Source organism: Astyanax mexicanus, chromosome 1 (assembly GCF_023375975.1).
Source record: "Astyanax mexicanus isolate ESR-SI-001 chromosome 1, AstMex3_surface, whole genome shotgun sequence".
Taxonomy (NCBI): Eukaryota; Metazoa; Chordata; class Actinopteri; order Characiformes; family Acestrorhamphidae; genus Astyanax; species Astyanax mexicanus.
This window is the reverse complement of record NC_064408.1, coordinates 72537804-72554926: the sequence shown is the minus strand read 5'-3', so window position 1 is coordinate 72554926 and position 17123 is coordinate 72537804. Positions and strand designations below refer to the sequence as shown.

The 17123-nt window shown below is 38.5% G+C and overlaps 2 protein-coding genes across 2 annotated transcripts; one reads left to right on the top strand and one right to left on the bottom strand.

Annotated features, from left to right (window-relative positions):
• Positions 1–10827, top strand: trmt6 (tRNA methyltransferase 6 non-catalytic subunit). Its single transcript, XM_007229699.4, has 11 exons — positions 1–303; positions 2501–2631; positions 2742–2851; positions 2969–3060; positions 3154–3237; positions 3677–3801; positions 4622–4950; positions 7684–7769; positions 9422–9524; positions 9632–9718; positions 10328–10827. The coding sequence occupies exons 1-11, from the start codon at positions 188–190 to the stop codon at positions 10499–10501; spliced, it is 1437 nt and encodes a 478-aa protein (XP_007229761.3). The 5' UTR covers positions 1–187; the 3' UTR covers positions 10502–10827.
• On the bottom strand, positions 10828–16770 carry chgb (chromogranin B). The gene is made up of 5 exons (XM_007229697.3): positions 16527–16770; positions 15904–15950; positions 14565–14658; positions 12442–14381; positions 10828–11469 (listed from the first exon to the last, which is right to left on the bottom strand). The coding sequence occupies exons 1-5, from the start codon at positions 16579–16581 to the stop codon at positions 11413–11415; spliced, it is 2193 nt and encodes a 730-aa protein (XP_007229759.3). The 5' UTR covers positions 16582–16770; the 3' UTR covers positions 10828–11412.
• Positions 16771–17123: the final 353 nt, after the last annotated feature.

The window sequence follows — 17123 nt, the reverse complement described above, 5'->3', positions numbered from 1 at the left end:
TGCGGCTCTGGTAAACGCCAGTGAACACGTGGGTCCGGGTTTTCTCTCTCACACTCAGCCTGCGCTCCCCCGGTGCACCGCGCTGCTTTAGCCCTCGCCGGTACTGTTCTGCTGTTCGTACCGGTTACTGGAGGAGATTAAGAGCCTCTCTCTCTCAGACAGGTGACCGGGAGAGTGATCTGTGGAAATGGCGGATCCGCTGGGGGTGGAGAGTGATGAGGAGGAGTGCAGGATCTGTGAGGGGGAGTATGTAGTCCTGAAGAGAGGAGAGGTCTACAAATCAGTCCAGGTGGAGAAGAGAAAGTAAGTTGTCTTGTTCAATTCAGTCACGGGGTCTCTGAGATCAGTTTTCACCTAAAAAAAATAACCAGTCTAATGTCTGAAGAGACTGAAGAGTCGAGCTGCTGCAGTGCTGTAGCTATAGTCCTGTTAGCTTAGCTAATGCTAGGTCCACTAACAAAATTAGGTTAGGTTAGCCTCAACATTAATAACAATCATTCACTAAACAACAGTGTTGCTAATTTAGTTATACATGTACAGTGGTATGAAAAAGTTTGGTCACCCCTGATAATTTTCATGATTTTTCTTGTAAACCATTTGGTTTGAATCAGCAATTTCAGTTAAATATATCATATAGCAGATGAACACAGTGATACTTGAAAAGTGAAATTAAGTTTATAGGGTTTACAGAAAGTGTGCAATAATTCTTTAAACAAAATTAAGCAGACGCATACATTTGAGCACCCTTGTGGTTTTATTGATTTGAAATGTTTTCAGCTCTAATTATTGGAATGCAAAATTTGTTTGTGAAGAATGAAGAAGAAGGATCCAAAATACCTTCAGCCAGAAGCCAGACTCTCATTGGAAGCTTTAGGAAGTATTTAGAGGCTGTTATTTCTGCAAAAGAAGGGTCTAATAAATATTAAAGTAATTTTTCTGTTGGGTGCCCAAATTTAGGCACTAGCCTAATTTTGTTTAAGGAATTATTGCACACTTTCTGTAAATCCTATAAACTTCATTTTACTTCTTAAACATCACTGTGTTCATCTGCTATATGATATGTTTAACTGGAATTGCTGATCCGAACATTGTTAGGGGTGCCCAAACTTTTCATACCACTTTATAAATGGTGATATTTCTCCTTCTTTATGTTTGGTTAAATCCCTGTTTCCAAACTTCTGAATTGAACATATCTGTGTCAGTCTTGATGAATTTATAACTGTGGGCTGTATAGCTCATTAATCCAAATAAAAAAATAACTTAAGGCAGTGTTTCTGCAACACACGTGTCTTCAAGGGGTAGTTAAGGACAAACATTTCTCAGCTACATTGGAATAAAGTGTTTATATATTGCATACTGATTTAAGACTAACTTTACCTGTCATTATAAATGTTAATTTTATGACTGGTATGAAGGAGGACATTTAGCCCAGTAGCCTCTCAAATTATTATTTTTCTCTTCGGACCTCCTTAACAGCCTAACCTGAGGCACTGACACTAGCTTTACTTTTATTCAAAACGAACCATAGTTGTCCCAGAACACAGTTCTAGATTTTATATTAAATGTCCACAGACAATCTGCTTAACCTGTATCCTCTTACCTAACAAGCTCAAACCCAGTTTTGTATATTGATGCAGAATACACAAAAATAATCAGTTCATTTATTAAGCAGCTCAATCTTTTTTTCTTATTCTGATAAAGAGGACACATGACTAAATATTTTAATTTTTAATTTAGTTTTACATTCCTGACGAAACATAAATGACTTTCATAACCTGTATATGTAAAATTTTGTACTAGAAATGGTCAGAACAAGTATTATGGAATGTTGAATTGGTTGGAACAGACCTGTAGAAGCAGAAAATAAACTTTTAATTTGAGATTGATCTCCAGCACTAACCCGTCACATCTACACACTGCACTGTCCTGTGATGGTCTAATGATGTTCAGTATGTGTCACTTAGGGACTTTAATTTAAAGTGAAGGACAGAATACTGTAAAGGACATTGCCCGTCTTATTAAGGATATGACACCCATACGCATACATCACCATGTGCTCTTTTGGAATATACAAAATCCTTTACAGTAGACTGTGTGGTTATTGTGCTCAGGACAGTTGAGACTATAAAGTGAGCAGTGGATAATGTTTGGTGTGGGTTACTGCTGTGTGTATATATGTTTAAACCCACTTGATTGTAACAGTCCTACACAGTCTTGATTATCAAGAGTGTCTACAGTTATCTACCAATGCTTATGATTATGATGATAGCAACACAAATACATATTTGTGTGTTAATTGAGATACATCTGCATGAATTTGCCTACACGTCTATGATAGCAACCTTATCACTCCCCACACTAATACAGGTGTGTTAGAGTAGAGGCTGCTGTGAAGCAGTACTTGCAGTGTTTGATTTATTTAACTTTGGCTGTGTTAGCTCTGATTTACAGTTTTTGCCTTGTTGTCTTAAAAATGTTCTTAAATATTTTTCTTTTACAGGAAAGTGATTTTTGAGAAGCAGTGGATCTTCATGGACAATGCTGTTGGGCAGCTGTATGGCTCCACTTTTGAAGTAGACAGTGGTGGAATACTGAATCTGCGGAAACCAAAGCAAGATGAAGATTCCACAGGTGATCAAGGGATTGGCGGCTGTTTTAGAGCCTGTATATGTTAAAGTTTTGCATGACAATTGACATATGCCATGTTTACTTTCCCCTTTCTCTATTTTCTTCCTAAACAGACAACAAAGAGGCAGGGTTGGACAACAGACACATTGTTGATGATGGAAAATCACAGAAACTGACCAGAGATGATATTGAGTCACTGAAAGAACAAGGGTTGAAAGGACAGGTATATATTTTAGTTACACAGAGGTCAAATTGATTATATAATAATTTGGTTTTACAATTTTCCATTGTCGGCAAGTTTTACCTAATTTGTGTATATTTTATATACGTTCCTTTTTAGGAAATCATTCAGCAGCTTATAGACAACAGTACAACGTTCAAGGATAAAACAGAATTTGCTCAAGAGAAATACATCAAGAAGAAAAAGAAGAAGTAAGTCAAGAGGATCACTGGCATATTATTGACAAATTTGATTTTTCTCATTTCTGTATTTGCATTTAAATCAAATGTTTAATGTGTTTACAGGTATGAAAGCAATGTAACAGTGCTGAAGCCTTCCTGCCGTATTTTAGCTATGATGTATCATGGAAGAGAACCTGGGAAAATATGGTACGTCATCAAGCTGAAACGTATAGTTCCAGCTTTGTTATTGGACTTGTTATGGCTGCTACAAGACTGTGGTCTATGTAGTGCTGGCCAACTTTCTACTCTTCTAATGCCATTAATGCCAGAATACAAGAAATCATCAGATCAGTTTAAATAATGAATTAAATCTAGGATTTGACACTTATCTGCTAATACTCCTGTGTTTCTAACATCCCCTCATCCTCACACTTTTCTTGCTAGTGTGGCTTCTGCTACAGTGGCTGCCTTAAAGCATCATTTGCACAGTGTTAAATAGACTTGAATCTTCTTGAATATTTTCTTTCTTTAAAAAAACTCTTGTTTGCTATGGTACACAGGCTGTAAAGGTTTTACAGGAATACACAGTTCTTTTGGATATTTCTTTTTTCCAGGTGTTTGAATAATAAATTTGTTCTTGTTGCAGTCACCTGCGATATGACACCCTAGCTCATATGCTGACTATGGGGAACATCCATGCGGGCAGTAAGATTATTGTGTTTGAAACATGTGCCGGCCTTGTTCTTGGCTCCGTTATGGAAAGAATGGGAGGTATGTCTGTTTATACAGATCTTTTTATACATTGCATTATTAGGCCAGATGAATATTTGATTACGCTCCTCATAAAAGCAAAACAGATGCAGTAGTGTACATGTGTTGGATATCTTATCTTTAAACAGCAAATGCATAAGGTCTGTATGATATATTGTTTAAATATCCTCATCGCAATGTGTGCATGTGCATTAGTCACATTGCAGGACATGCAATGTCACTCAAGGCAATTAAATAAAACACATCATGTTGCAATGTTTTGATTCTTAACACAAGAAGTAGAGACACAGCACTGTCTCTGTGTCTGTGTGAGTGACAGACTGCTGCTGCCTTAAAAGCCTAAGGGGGAGTGTGAGGGTGGGGGGCAGGAGTAAACACGAGGTAACCACATGGCCTCCATCCACATGGCTGGGAATGTGCTTCAAAATGCACGTTTACCTTTTAAAAAGCCATTTAAACGCCTGATTAAAGGGCTGATTACTGTTGTTTTTGCTATTTCGTGGGGCGCTGACTCAGCTCTTGATTGGTCCAGATGCGAGACAGCGCACGGGTGTGAGGGTGGGGCTGGTGATGTGATGGATTGCATTGTTTAATATTGCGATAAATAACGCAATGTAAAATTTGTCCAATATTGTGCAGGCCTAAAATGCAATATATATTTTTTTCTCATTGTCAGTTATTCATTTATCATGCTTCTTTTTTTCTTTCTTTTTTTTTTTAAAGATTACTTTATACACAATTGTAAGTGTCGCAGCTTTATCCATACTTGACATTCACTTTCTCTGTTGTCTGTTCTGCTCATTGTTATTGTCTCTTCCAGGTCATGGCTCAGTGGTCCAGATGTACCCAGGTGGTGGGCCAGTCAGAGCAGGCATGGAGAGTTTTGGCTTCCCTTCACATTTCCACGAGACGCTACATGAATTTCCCTTATGTAAGGTGAACGCCTTACTTTCGGGAACGTTGAACCTGGATGAGAAAGACATGGACTCTCAGAGCAATGACAGCGCAGATAAAGAACAGTCTGGCTCCTCTCAGGTCTCCTCAGGTGGAGGTGAGGAGGGCAGCTCAGAGCCACAGAGTATGGAAGTGAGCTTAGACCCAGCAGAGGCCAAGAAAAGGGAGGAGAGGGAGAAGCTACGTGAGCAAAAGGTAAGCTCAAACAATCTATCCTATCTATGCAACTTCCAAAGGAAACTGCACAGAGCTTGAATCAACCACCCGCTATATTGGTACAAACTATAAACTTATACTCCAACAAAGTTTCTCCCAAACCCAGTCCATCCAAACAGGACCAAACTATGGATCATCACATCATGTATGTGCATGACTGAGCCAACATGCATTATGAAGCTACCAATGTCTGGCTCCTTTGGTGTTATTGGAGGCTGTGGGTATCAACCTCACACCTTACAGTAAACAGTGATTTGACATGTTCAATCTTTAACAACAAACACTGTGTATGTAGGCCTAACACAAAAAATATTTTATCTATTTATTAACATGTGTGGACATGACCTTGATCTTTTTTGCTGAGCTCAGATGTTATCCAGTCCTGGTATTCTGTTTTCTAGTTTATGTCTGAGGTGAGGACAAGTCTGTGAGAAGGCAGAGACCTTTATCACATAGTAAAAGACTGCAGTCCATACAGTATCCAATGAAGCAATAATGGTGCACATACTGAGTGAACTGCGTCAGTTACAGACCGTTTTACATGTGAAGATTTGCTGTTAAAAGTTAACTGTGAAACTGTGGAATACAGTTTTACTGCTTCTGTAGTCTTTAGCCCTATCCGGACCTTTTCTCTGTCACGTGACATCACGTTCTGTAGCTCCTCTATTTCCACTCTCTGTTGTGTTTACAAGGGTCTCCGTGGAAACGTGTGCCCAAAGTGTAAATACGGTGCGTGGCAGTGAACAAATTAAACTATTTTATTAAACGCAAGGAGACGAAACTCAGAGATGTGTTTCCAGACAGGACTGAAATTATTCAGCCTTTAATTTTCTCACAGGATGTCTGAGAAAAACACTTACATGGTCATTACGAACGGGAATTAAATTGCAGAGGACCCCCCATAAAAAAGAAAATTACCCCAGGACCCCCTGAGAAACTAATCCCGTCCGCCCAATGTCTACATATTCCTACTTTGTTTATATTAAAAATGGTGCATTTGCATTATTTTGCTATTGTATTGTCATTAAATTTGGGGTCATACATTTTTTTTATATCATCATGTATTATAGATAGTGAATATGGCTGCTCTTTAGATGTTTATCATCTGTTAAGCCTAGCATTTGCTACCTGGCTTCACATTTCACCATAAAAGGCAGAAAGGTGGCATTGTGGTGTTTGCACAGCTTTTGTCACTAATGCTTTATTTAAGGTGAAATTAAAAACAAAAATCAGCCTCAGTAGAAACAGAACATTGGCACCCAAATTAAATCTTTACTATTTATTTGGTTCATTTATTTAAACACTGCAGTAATAAGTTCCGCAGTGCATCACTCCTAAGTTTCCTCTCAGCCTGTAGCCTCAGCTCTGTTGTGCTTATTCTTGCAATGTTACCTGCAGTTTTCCTTCTAGACCCATACTGTTTTCCATCATCTACTGAAGCAGTGCGGCCCCTAGCTACTTTTAACGATGTTAAAACTTTCACCAGAGCATAAGGAGGGATTGTAATCTGAATACACAAGCTCTAAATAGTGTACTTTCCTCTTTAATGATGGTTCTTTTAAATCTTTATCAACTTAGTATAAGTACATAAAAAAAAAGATCTTAAACATACCACTGTTGTGTGTGTGTTTTTTTTTTTAATATAACTCATTTATTTCTCTTTTACAGTTTTACCTTATCTTTTTTTAAACAAATCAGCATCAGCTCATTTCCCTTAATGGGCGCACATGGCTGAAACAGATTACATGTTCTATAATGTTCACAATATGGTTCATAATGTTTTTTTTTTATTTTTTTTATCTGTTTTAAAATCTATGCACTAGATGTCCAAATGTTTGCGGACACAAGTTGCACCCATTATTCGCATAAATGTGTACACCCTGTAGAGAAGTACTTCCAATATATGAATTATTTATTTATTTATAAAATAGGACATCTTGGAACAGATGAACAAGAAACGCTAAAATGATCCACACACCACACTCTCTCTCTCTCTCTTTCTTTCTCACACACACACACACACTCTCTTACTCAGAAAAAAAAGATAAACCACACTACACTATTATTACTGTACAGGTAAATACCAGCATTAAAAAATAATCATGATTATATTTAATTTACCATTTAATTTACTAAAAGTATTGTTGGTGTATAGGTATGAAATTTAAGATATCATACTAGTATCGTTATAAAAACTTTTAAACTATACCCAGTCCTATGTTAGGGATAAGGTGAGGTGACCACACACTGCTCCCATCACTGAATACAATCAGATCCTCACAACAGTGATCAAAAATCTAGTAGAATACCTTCTCTGGACAGTAGAGAGTTTTTTTTTTATTATTATTATTATTTTTTTTACTATTACTATTTTTTTTTTTTTTTTACTTTTTAATAACCTTGATTTATGGATTGAAAGAGTGTCAACTCAGTTTAAAAGAAATTTGATCTTAGAGGAAAATACATTTGAGGCCTGAAAGTAGTTATAAATTGGCTGTGTTGAACTGAATATTTCTCGCAGAAACTAAATGCAATGAAATCATTTGTTTTTTTATTCATTTGACAACTTTTTTCACCATCACCAAAATTAAATAAGCTAAATGTGTTTTGTCTTGCCATTACACAACTACAGTTCAATAATAATGATCCGAAATTGGCTGTTGAATATTTTATGCATGCCCGGTGCTAATGTGGGACACTCTTCCTTGGTAGGCACAGGAGAAGAAAGCGAAGTTGGAGGAGAAGAGGAAGAGACTGGCTGCAGCAGCTGCCCTGCTGGAGGGTCGAAATGCAGATGGGTAAGTTCTTTTTGTTTTGGCTCTGCAGATTCAGGCAGACTGTGAGCTGTATGGGAATAGCTGCAATGTGTCTGTATGACTTATTTTGTCATGTAAAGATGTGGAAAACTGTATATATGGTCCTGTATGATACTGACCACATAACTTAACTTGATGTGGCCATTTAGTGTTTGAAGTTGCTTGTATGTATCAGTTGAAAACCATTAAGGCCTTCTGAACAATTAGAGTAATTGTTTTGTGTCTGTGACCTAATGTTTCTGATTAACATTACTCTTGAGTCATGTAGAAATTGTATAAACATTACTGAATATGAATATAAGCAGCAGTCCGTTCTGAAATCAGTCTTTTGATAGAAATGGACAGCTTTGTGCCAGAGCATGTTGCTAAGACTAGGGGTGGGAAACATGGCCCTGAAATAAAATCACAATATTTCAGTTTTTTTTTTTTTTTTTGCGATAATACTATTGGCGACATGACAAAACACTGAATTAATATATATATATATTTTTTTTCAAGACCACACTAATGCAAAAAAAATATATATATTTTATAATTGCATACGATATGATATGGCACACCCCTGACTGAAATATTAAAAAATACAAGAATTTTATCAGATTTGTAACAGAAGTCAATGATCCAGAATGTCATGATACTAATAATAAATTACTCCAAGTATCTCCTTATATCCAGGATTAAAGTAAAATAAATGATACTGAGCAGATATAATCTGTTTCTAGTGGATATATAATAGGAAATGAGAACAGTGTGAATTTTCTTTTGCTAAAAACAGCAAAAAGTAGTACCCTGATGTGATAATTAGAGGTTGGTGATCTGGCACGATATGTCAGGGTATAATATCATTCACAATATTAAAAAATGTTGGCAATATTATTGCGCACGATACAATATGGCACACCCCTAGGTGAACAGACCAGGTAAAATACATAGGTACAGTTGTTACGTACCTTAAATAAAGCTTTAAAGATCTGTTTCCCTGACAGAGATGAAGCTTAGTTGTAGTCTGTTTTTTGTTCAGTGTAAACTTAATTCAGAGTGTTTTGTAGTCCAGGAAAAGGCTTAATCCTGTCTGGGGAAACTGCTCCTTAACTGCTCCTTTGAGCTAAAAACAGCCATGTTATAGCTGTATAGATATATAGCCTTGCACTGCACTAATTGGCCTTATCATATTGGCATATTATTATGCTTAGGGTTTCTCCTGCAATTTTGACATTTGTGGTCTGAACTAAGAGTATAGGTCTAATAGTCACAGCTTGCTGCTTTCTATATAGGCTGCTTCTATTAATAGAGCAACAATACTGCCTTTTTCTTGTAAGGGTTTGTTATAGTAAAGATAAACAGCTCTGCTTTCACATTAGAGCTTCTATTTTTTGTGTGTTCTTTGAAGCTGCGAAAATAGCTTTATGCATCCATGAAGCACCTAATAAAATGCTCAGTGGTCAGAATAGAGCACACTGCTGACTTCCATCTCTATGACATACAGTAAAATCAATAGGCTTGTCAGCTCATCTCCTTTTATTGCTTTCCTGGCTGTTATGCTGTTGTGTAGTGAACTCTTGATTTACCAGCCGAGTCCTTTTGACTGTGTAAGACGTACGTGGTTAAAGTGCTGAATGGATTTTTCACTGCAGGTTGGTGATCGCCAGCCGCTTCTCCCCCTGCTCTGCACTGCTGTGCCTATTGAAGTTTGTGGCGCCGTCAAGACCGTTCGTAGTGTACTGCCAGTATAGAGAGGTACTGGTAATTGTTCACTTTTGTCCTCTTAACAAGAGATGATTGCATATTGATGTTTGGAAAGTAACATTTTCCTTTTCTTTTTGTTTGGTTGTTTTTTTTTTCAGCCATTAATTGAATGCTATACAAAACTCAGGGAACAAGGTGGAGCAATCAGCCTCAGACTGACCGATTCCTGGCTTAGGCATTATCAGGTGATTTTTAAGGTTTTTTTTTTTATGCAGCCCAGTTTAATGGATGAAAGCAAGATTTAAACAAGAGATATTTATGTCAGTTCTTCTGTCATTTTGTGTCGATGGAAGCAGAGATGGACATAATGGTCATTTTTATTTTCATTTATTTATTTATTTATTTATTTCTGTCAATGCAATATTGGCCTGAAAGTGAATAGTGTAAAAGCCTCTGCCTGTGGTGTATGTAATAATGCACTGCCAGAGCTCGGCAATATGGGTATGGATATGGTCCTCAAAAAATTACGATATTTAAAGACATTTTCACAATGCGCAGTGTTTGTCGCTACATAATAAGGTAGGCTGACTAAAGGGATTCACAGTAAGAGATTTAAAAAAAGACTTCTATATTTTGCTGAACACCATCCAAGTGAACATAATTTTTTTTAGCACTCCTGAAATGTAATGTGATGTTTGGTTAGTGGTCTTTAAGCAAAGAATTATATAACGATATAATAAATATTATCACACTGTTCAAAGTTGTTCTATAGCAAAGTTGTTCTTCAGTTTAGTTTGTTGTCTTTTTTCTTCTTCTCTTCTTTCTAAAGTTTCCTCTTATTGTTTTGGCTGCAGGTGTTACCCAACAGAACCCACCCCGTGCTGCTGATGAGTGGAGGAGGAGGTTATCTGCTCTCTGGAATCACAGTCGCTGCTGCTGCATCAGGAGCTCAGCAGAAATCAAGCGAGCCAGCTGCAAAGAGGATCAAACTCGATGAGATTACGAGCACAGCTGACAGTTCTGCCTAGCCTGTTTGTTCTACCTAACTTATTTTCGTTGGAATAAACCAAATTAGCCTCTTTCCTTGGGGAAATAATGTATAACTCCTCTGTTAAAGTTGCTAGGCTTTATTATACGAAGTTTAACCTTGTTTCCCAGGAGCCAGCCTTTCATCATTCAGCACAGGGCTATTCACAATGCTTTTACTGGTGTTCTTTTTATTTTTTATTTTATTTTATATAAGCACAGAGTGCGAAGAAAAATGCAACTGCAATTTTGTGATCTTATAGTGTCCCAGACGAATTGCATTACCTTGAAAATTAAGAGTTAATAAAATATGACACACATGGGGAAATGTCTTTTGTTTGTTTTCTTTATTGTTAAGCAAGGAGCATAAAATTAAGAGACATGACTATTAGTGCTTTGGTCCCATTGTAGCACGTTTTATTAGATGCACACAACAAAAGCAGGCTCTATAAATATATTTAGAATAATAAGTTATACAGAATGGAAAACAACACCAAATGTCTTTAATCAGTAGATTTCATGCATTAGGTTTAACATCAAATTTCACAATTATAATATTAGATGCAGAATAGTAAACAGGCATAGTTTTGTGCTTTTGTAGTTTTTTTTCCTATTTTGTTCCCCATTTCAGGCAGTTTGAACTAATTTATTTTAAATTCAACATTGCAGTTAGGTAATATAAGGCTTTCACTGTCTATAATATCTCACATAAGATAAAACATTACTGTGGACCAATGCTATAAGCAGAGCATTCTTTTTTTTTGGCATTTTTAACATCAAGTTCAAATATAGGAAATAATCCAAAAAGCATCCCAAAGCAGCAACGCACAAAGCCTCTGGACGATCATAACGGGGGAATGTTAGCTGTTTCGTCTCGTCTGGGTGGCTGTTTCCTTTCTGCTTCCGAAGTTTGCTAATCTGTATGTTTTATTTGTTGGTCCATTGAGGCCAGTTTCTCCAGTTCTTTTAACTGAAGGAGAAGGAGAGAAAAAATCACAGTAAATATTAGGGGTGGACGAAAGTATCGATATATATCAAACCATTGTGATGTTTTGTTTTGCAGTACTGTCAGTTTTGATATCTAATTATTAGTTCACGTGTCAAGATTTGTGAAACACTGCCCTGCTGATAGTGTCTTTTCCCCAAGTTCTTGCATCATAGTAATTATAAATGGTCTTAAAAAGCAAATGCGGTCCTATTCATTGTTTTAAAAGAGATTTGTGAAACTACTTTCCTCTTCTTCTTTTTTTTTTTTTGTCCCTCTGTTAAGCTTCCATTGCTAAAGTCCCATGTGGAGGGAAAATGCCTGAAGCTATACAAGAGTTCTGTCAAGATGAGAAATTATACTATAAGCCAGCCATGGAGTTCAGCCATCTATCATTGCCTTTAAACCTTTGGAGAACAGACCACACACTATGATGGAGGGTCTGCACAGGTTGGCAGTGTTGGAAGGGATGATAACTCTAGTGTCATTTTAATAGTGAAGGCTTGACACAAATACACACTGGGGAGCCTCTGAAGCTGGGAGATAATTAACGATTTTTGGTGCAGAAGACACTGCCAGCAGTATCGGAGGGGGAATGGCTTTTACACAGTGCTCTCACGCTTCTGTGGATTTATCAGTTTCATACTGGGACCCAGCAAGCGTGGCTTAATTTCCCTGTATTAAGCTGCAGTGCCTTATTTGCTTTGTTCTATCCTTTGAAGCTGTGCAATGTCCTTTGCATCAGCATCATTATTAGTGTGTTTTATTCATTTATTTATTTGTTTTTCTTCTGTGGCTTACAAATCATTATTATCTAGGTCACACTGTACAAAACTGTAGAATGTACCTTGCTGTTCCAGTCTACTGGCACTAATTCCTGCTTGTGTAATAATGCAAAATAATTTAAATTATGTCATTTTTAGCATGGATTTTCCATAATTAATTGTTAGTATTTACCTCATCTGCATTAAGAGCCCTCTCGTGCAGTTCCCCCTCAGATGAATCGTTTTGGGTCAGTAAACCTCGCTTGTAGCGAATGGTGTTGGCAAGCTCAGAATTCCTCTTATACCAGGCTGGATGGTAGTATCCTCGATAAATCCAGGGATTGCGCTTCTCGTAAACCTCGCCCTCCTTCAGCAGACGCTCCTCCAACTCGTTCTTTTTCTTAGTCAGGTATCTCAGTGCTGCCTCCTTCTCTTGCTTCTCTTCTTCTGAAGGGCTGTGGTGCCCGTTCTCCTTGATCTCTCTGGCAATTAGCTCCTCCTCTTCCTCCTCAGGTGAATGGGGCTTCTTGTGCTCTTCATATGTTTTCTCAGGTGGCTGATCTTCAGAGTCATCTTCAGATGATTCTCCAGCATGTTTGCGGTATCTCTGATGTTGGAACCATTGGCTGGGCCACCAAGCCTTCTTATCTCTCTCCTCACTTTCCATATCTTCTGATTCTTCTTCTTCACCTCGCTTGTGTCTCCTCTGATGTTTGTTGCCTGGTCTCCAGTGTCGTTTGTCCCTATCCTCTTCCTCTTCCTCCACTGATTCAGCAAGATCTTCATCCGATGAGTCCCCATCCCGTTTGTGATATTTCCTCTGATGTTTATGACCTGGTCTCCAGCGTCGTTTGTCTCTGTCCTCTTCCTCTTCTTCTACATATTCTTCAGGTCCCTTCTCTTGAGAGCTAGGTTCTTCATCTGACTCCACATCTCGTTTGTGATATTTTCTTTGATGTTTGTGTCCTGGTCTCCAGTGTCGTTTTTCCCTATCCTCTTCCTCTTCCTCCACTGATTCACCAAGATCTTCTTCAGTTGAGTCCTCATCCCGTTTATGATATTTCCTTTGATGTTTATGACCTGGCCTCCAATGTCGTTTGTCTCTGTCTTCTTCCTCTTCTTCTACATATTCTTCAGGGCCTTTCTCTTGAGAGCCAAGTTCTTTATCTGACTCCACATCTCGTTTATGATATTTCCTCTGATGTTTATGTCCTGGTCTCCAGTGTCGTTTGTCCCTGTCTTCTTCCTCTTCCTCCAATGATTCACCAAGATCTTCATCAGATGAGTCCCCATCCCGTTTATGATATTTCCTCTGATGTTTATGACCTGGTCTCCAATGTCGTTTGTCTCTGTCCTCTTCCTCTTCTTCTACATACTCTTCAGGTCCTTTCTCTTGAGAGCCAAGTTCTTCACCTGAATCTACATCTCGTTTGTGATATTTCCTCTGATGTTTATGACCTGGTCTCCAATGTCTTTTAGCTCTATCCTCCTCTTCTTCGTCTTCCTCAGCTGATTCTTCAGGCCTCTTCTCTTGAGAGCTCAGTTCAGCAAAATCTTCATCATCCCGTTTGTGATATTTCCTTTGATGTTTATGGCCTGGTCTCCAGTGTCGTTTATCTCTATCCTCTTCCTCTGCTGATTCAGCAAACTCTTCATCGGGTGAATCTCCATCTCTCTTGTGGTACTTGTGAACATAACTTGGGAACTCTTCTTGGCTGCGGTCATAGTCGTCGGGTTCATCACGCTTTTCCCTGCTTGTTTGGAGGTGGTGCCTTTTCTGCTCGTAGGTTGGAAATTCTTCTTGACTTCGCTCTTCATCTGGATCCTCGCGCTTCTCTTTAGTGGAGAACAAATGATGCCTTTTTTGAGGGAATTCTTCTTGGCTCCTTTCGTCTTCTGTGTCTTCGCGCTTTTCCTTGCTTGTTAAAAGGTGGTGTCTCTTGTAGTAATTTGGAAATTCCTCCTGGCTGCGTTCTTCATACTCATCCTCGTGTTTTTCCTCTTCTGCTTTGAGAAGTTTAGCAATGGCCTCCTGTGCTTTTTCTATGGATCCCCCTTCATGCCTCACCTCCTCTTGCTTTGGGGGAAGAACATCTTCCTCGTTCTTGTTCACAGGAGAAGAGTGAGTGGAACCTGTGTGAAGACGAAGAATAAAGTGTGCTGTCAAAAAGTGCAGTTGATTCTGATCTGTATGATTTATAAGTAGTAGCTAAAACTCTGATCAGAATGCAGGCAAACAATTATTTATTTTTTTTATTTCAGTTATGTAATAGGATGCAGCAAACTGTCATAACAAAACAAAGGAGAGTTACTTGCCTGCCTTGAGAATTTCTTTACATTCGGCCTGCAGGGGCGTTCCATCTGGTTTGGACAGTGCCTTAGAAAGGATCTGAACCAAACAGTGGGTGAGCTACGATAAAAAGCAGATAACATGTTTTACAATTGTTTTGGCATTTTACATAAAACACACTCTCATACCCAAAAGAAATTATACTAAACAGTCACTGAGGTGGAACCAATCTTTGTCAGTGGGGTGGTACTCTCAACAATGTTCAGTCATCTTTACCTTTAGTTTAGGTCTATATTTGTACTATATTTGTTTTCAGTTGTTTTACATATATATGGATAATGTGATCCTGCAGGTCCAGCTGTTTATATTTAGGGGCAGTTTCTGAAATATATCTTTTAATGGAAAGTATCTGAACCAAACATTAAGTCAAAGATAGATAATATTACAGTAGCTTTCCATTTTTAAGTAAACTGTCTTTGCTTTTGCATGAATTACACACTCACTCACTCATTTACATAATAAAATGGTATTAAACTCCCTGGGTGGTTTTCACAAGGGTATGATTTTAGTACCTGTAGTAAAGGGCCATATTTGAAATATATTTTATGTTTTTTGGACAGTTGTGTTATACCTCTATAAGGATAATTTGACCTTCAGGTCCAACTGTGTACCTTATGTGGCAGTTCCTGAAACAAGTATTAAAAGCATGGCCATAGGGCTCTAAGTGCTCCAGCAGGCTAAGCGCTGCCACTATTATCGGGAGATTGCTGGTTCGAATCTCAGTTATGTAGCTTGCCATCAGCTGCTGGAGCCCTGAGAGAACACAATTGGCTATGCTCCAAATGTTGGCTGCTCAGTCAGCACAAGTGATCTGCATCTGTGAGCCGAGTCGCTGCACTTTCCTCCAAGAGCATTGGCTACTCTGCAATGCTATATCAGCAGCAGTTTAAAAAGAGGAGGCATGTGCTAGTTCTGAACCTCCTGGTGTGTTGGGCATCACTAGTAATAGGGGGAGTGCTAATGAGTGGGTTGGGTAATTGGCTGTGTAAATTGGGGAGAAAATTGGAAACCAGTTTAAATAAAACAAAACAAACAATTTGCTCTATTTTGCTCTACACATGGAGAATTTGATTTGAAAGGCTGTGAAGTCTTTTCAAAACAACATTGGCAAGGATTAACCCCATTCTGCTAAATATCTGCCTAATTTTTAGGTACACAGTTGGATCTGAAGGATCATGCTGTACCATTAGTTTACAGTACCCCACATTCCCAACATACACAGTAGCACACCTTTTTTCCTAACAGTGCATGGATACAATACAATACAGTATAATACAAAGAGCAAGAGAGAAAAGCGAAGCATACCAGGTTATCCCGTGTGCCGTCTTGTTCGATCGGTAAAGACTTGGCATCTGTAATTTTTTTTAAGAACATTAGTTATTATATGACCCAAAATGAGGGATTTTAGAAGAACAAAGTAGGAGCTTCAGTGATTTATTTTTTAAAAGGGTGAAGACACAAGATAAGACTTTTTAAAGCCAGCAATTGATATAAAAAAGACAGTAAGAAATAGTTTTTTTCTTGGTCTTTTCTGATTACAGAGATTGAGTGGAATCAACAGTCTCATCTAACTATTACTGAAAAGAAAACTCTTGTGTTAATTGATTTTGATCAAAACATGATCAATTTCATGAAGATGTACAAAATCTGGAAGCATTTACATCTCAAATTATCAAATTATGTCATTCTTAATTCTCAATAATGACATTTTTCAGCAGCTCAATGTCTTCTGGTAAAAGAGGAATAATTGCACGTGGCTGTATCCTAACATATCTGTGTTTTAACAAGTAAAAGAGGAAAAAAAACCAAACAAAATAGGCTGGGGTTCAAAGGGTTAAACTGCAGTGCCGCTGTCCGCGGTGCTGAAATGCGCGCTATAGTATCCAGTGTAGAGCTGAAACAACCCAAGCACAGCCCCGATCACTCACCTGCACACAGAGACAGAGTCACAGCCAGCACACACAGCAACTTCATCACGACCATCTCCACAGATCTCTCAGCGCTGCGGGGAAAAGAGAGAGGCTGTTCTCTCAGAAAGCTGCTGCTCCCTCCGCGGAGCGAGCGCCTCGTTCCTCCACCTCTGAGCGCACGATGCGTCTGAGCGCAGAGCGCAGAGGAGGACTGGAGTGGTCGTGGGCTGCTGCACCCCCCAGACCTGCGTCATGTCCCAACTCCAGCTCCGGACAGAGCCCGTTTTGTATAGGCAACAATGCAAATTACCAAACACGCGTAGCTCATGAATATTCACCATCCCTCGCATCCAATAAAACACGTGTCACTGCGCATTTAGATTCCGATTGATGGATATGATGATGAGATAAGCTCTGAAAAGAACAGGCGTGACATTTAATCATCTCGTCAAATAATCAACAAAGAGTCTTCTTCACTATAGGGCTCTAGATCTGGCATTACAGCAGTGCTGCAGGCTTTCTCTCAAGTTTCTGGACTTTGCAGCAGAAGTAGCAGCAGCTAATAAGTTGCTAAACTCTGTGGATCTTAACAATAGATAAAGAATAGAGGATGGA

Coding starts and splice junctions, on each gene's coding strand:
- trmt6 (XM_007229699.4), top strand. CDS start 188: ATGGCGGATCCGCTGGGGGTGGAGAGTGATGAGGAGGAGTGCAGGATC. Junction 4,951..7,683: donor AGAAGCTACGTGAGCAAAAG/GTAAGCTCAAAC, acceptor CTTCCTTGGTAG/GCACAGGAGAAGAAAGCGAA. Junction 9,719..10,327: donor CCTGGCTTAGGCATTATCAG/GTGATTTTTAAG, acceptor TTTTGGCTGCAG/GTGTTACCCAACAGAACCCA.
- chgb (XM_007229697.3), bottom strand. CDS start 16,581: ATGGTCGTGATGAAGTTGCTGTGTGTGCTGGCTGTGACTCTGTCTCTG. Junction 14,659..15,903: donor ACGGCACACGGGATAACCTG/GTATGCTTCGCT, acceptor TTTTTATCGTAG/CTCACCCACTGTTTGGTTCA. Junction 11,470..12,441: donor GGGCTCTTAATGCAGATGAG/GTAAATACTAAC, acceptor CTTCTCCTTCAG/TTAAAAGAACTGGAGAAACT.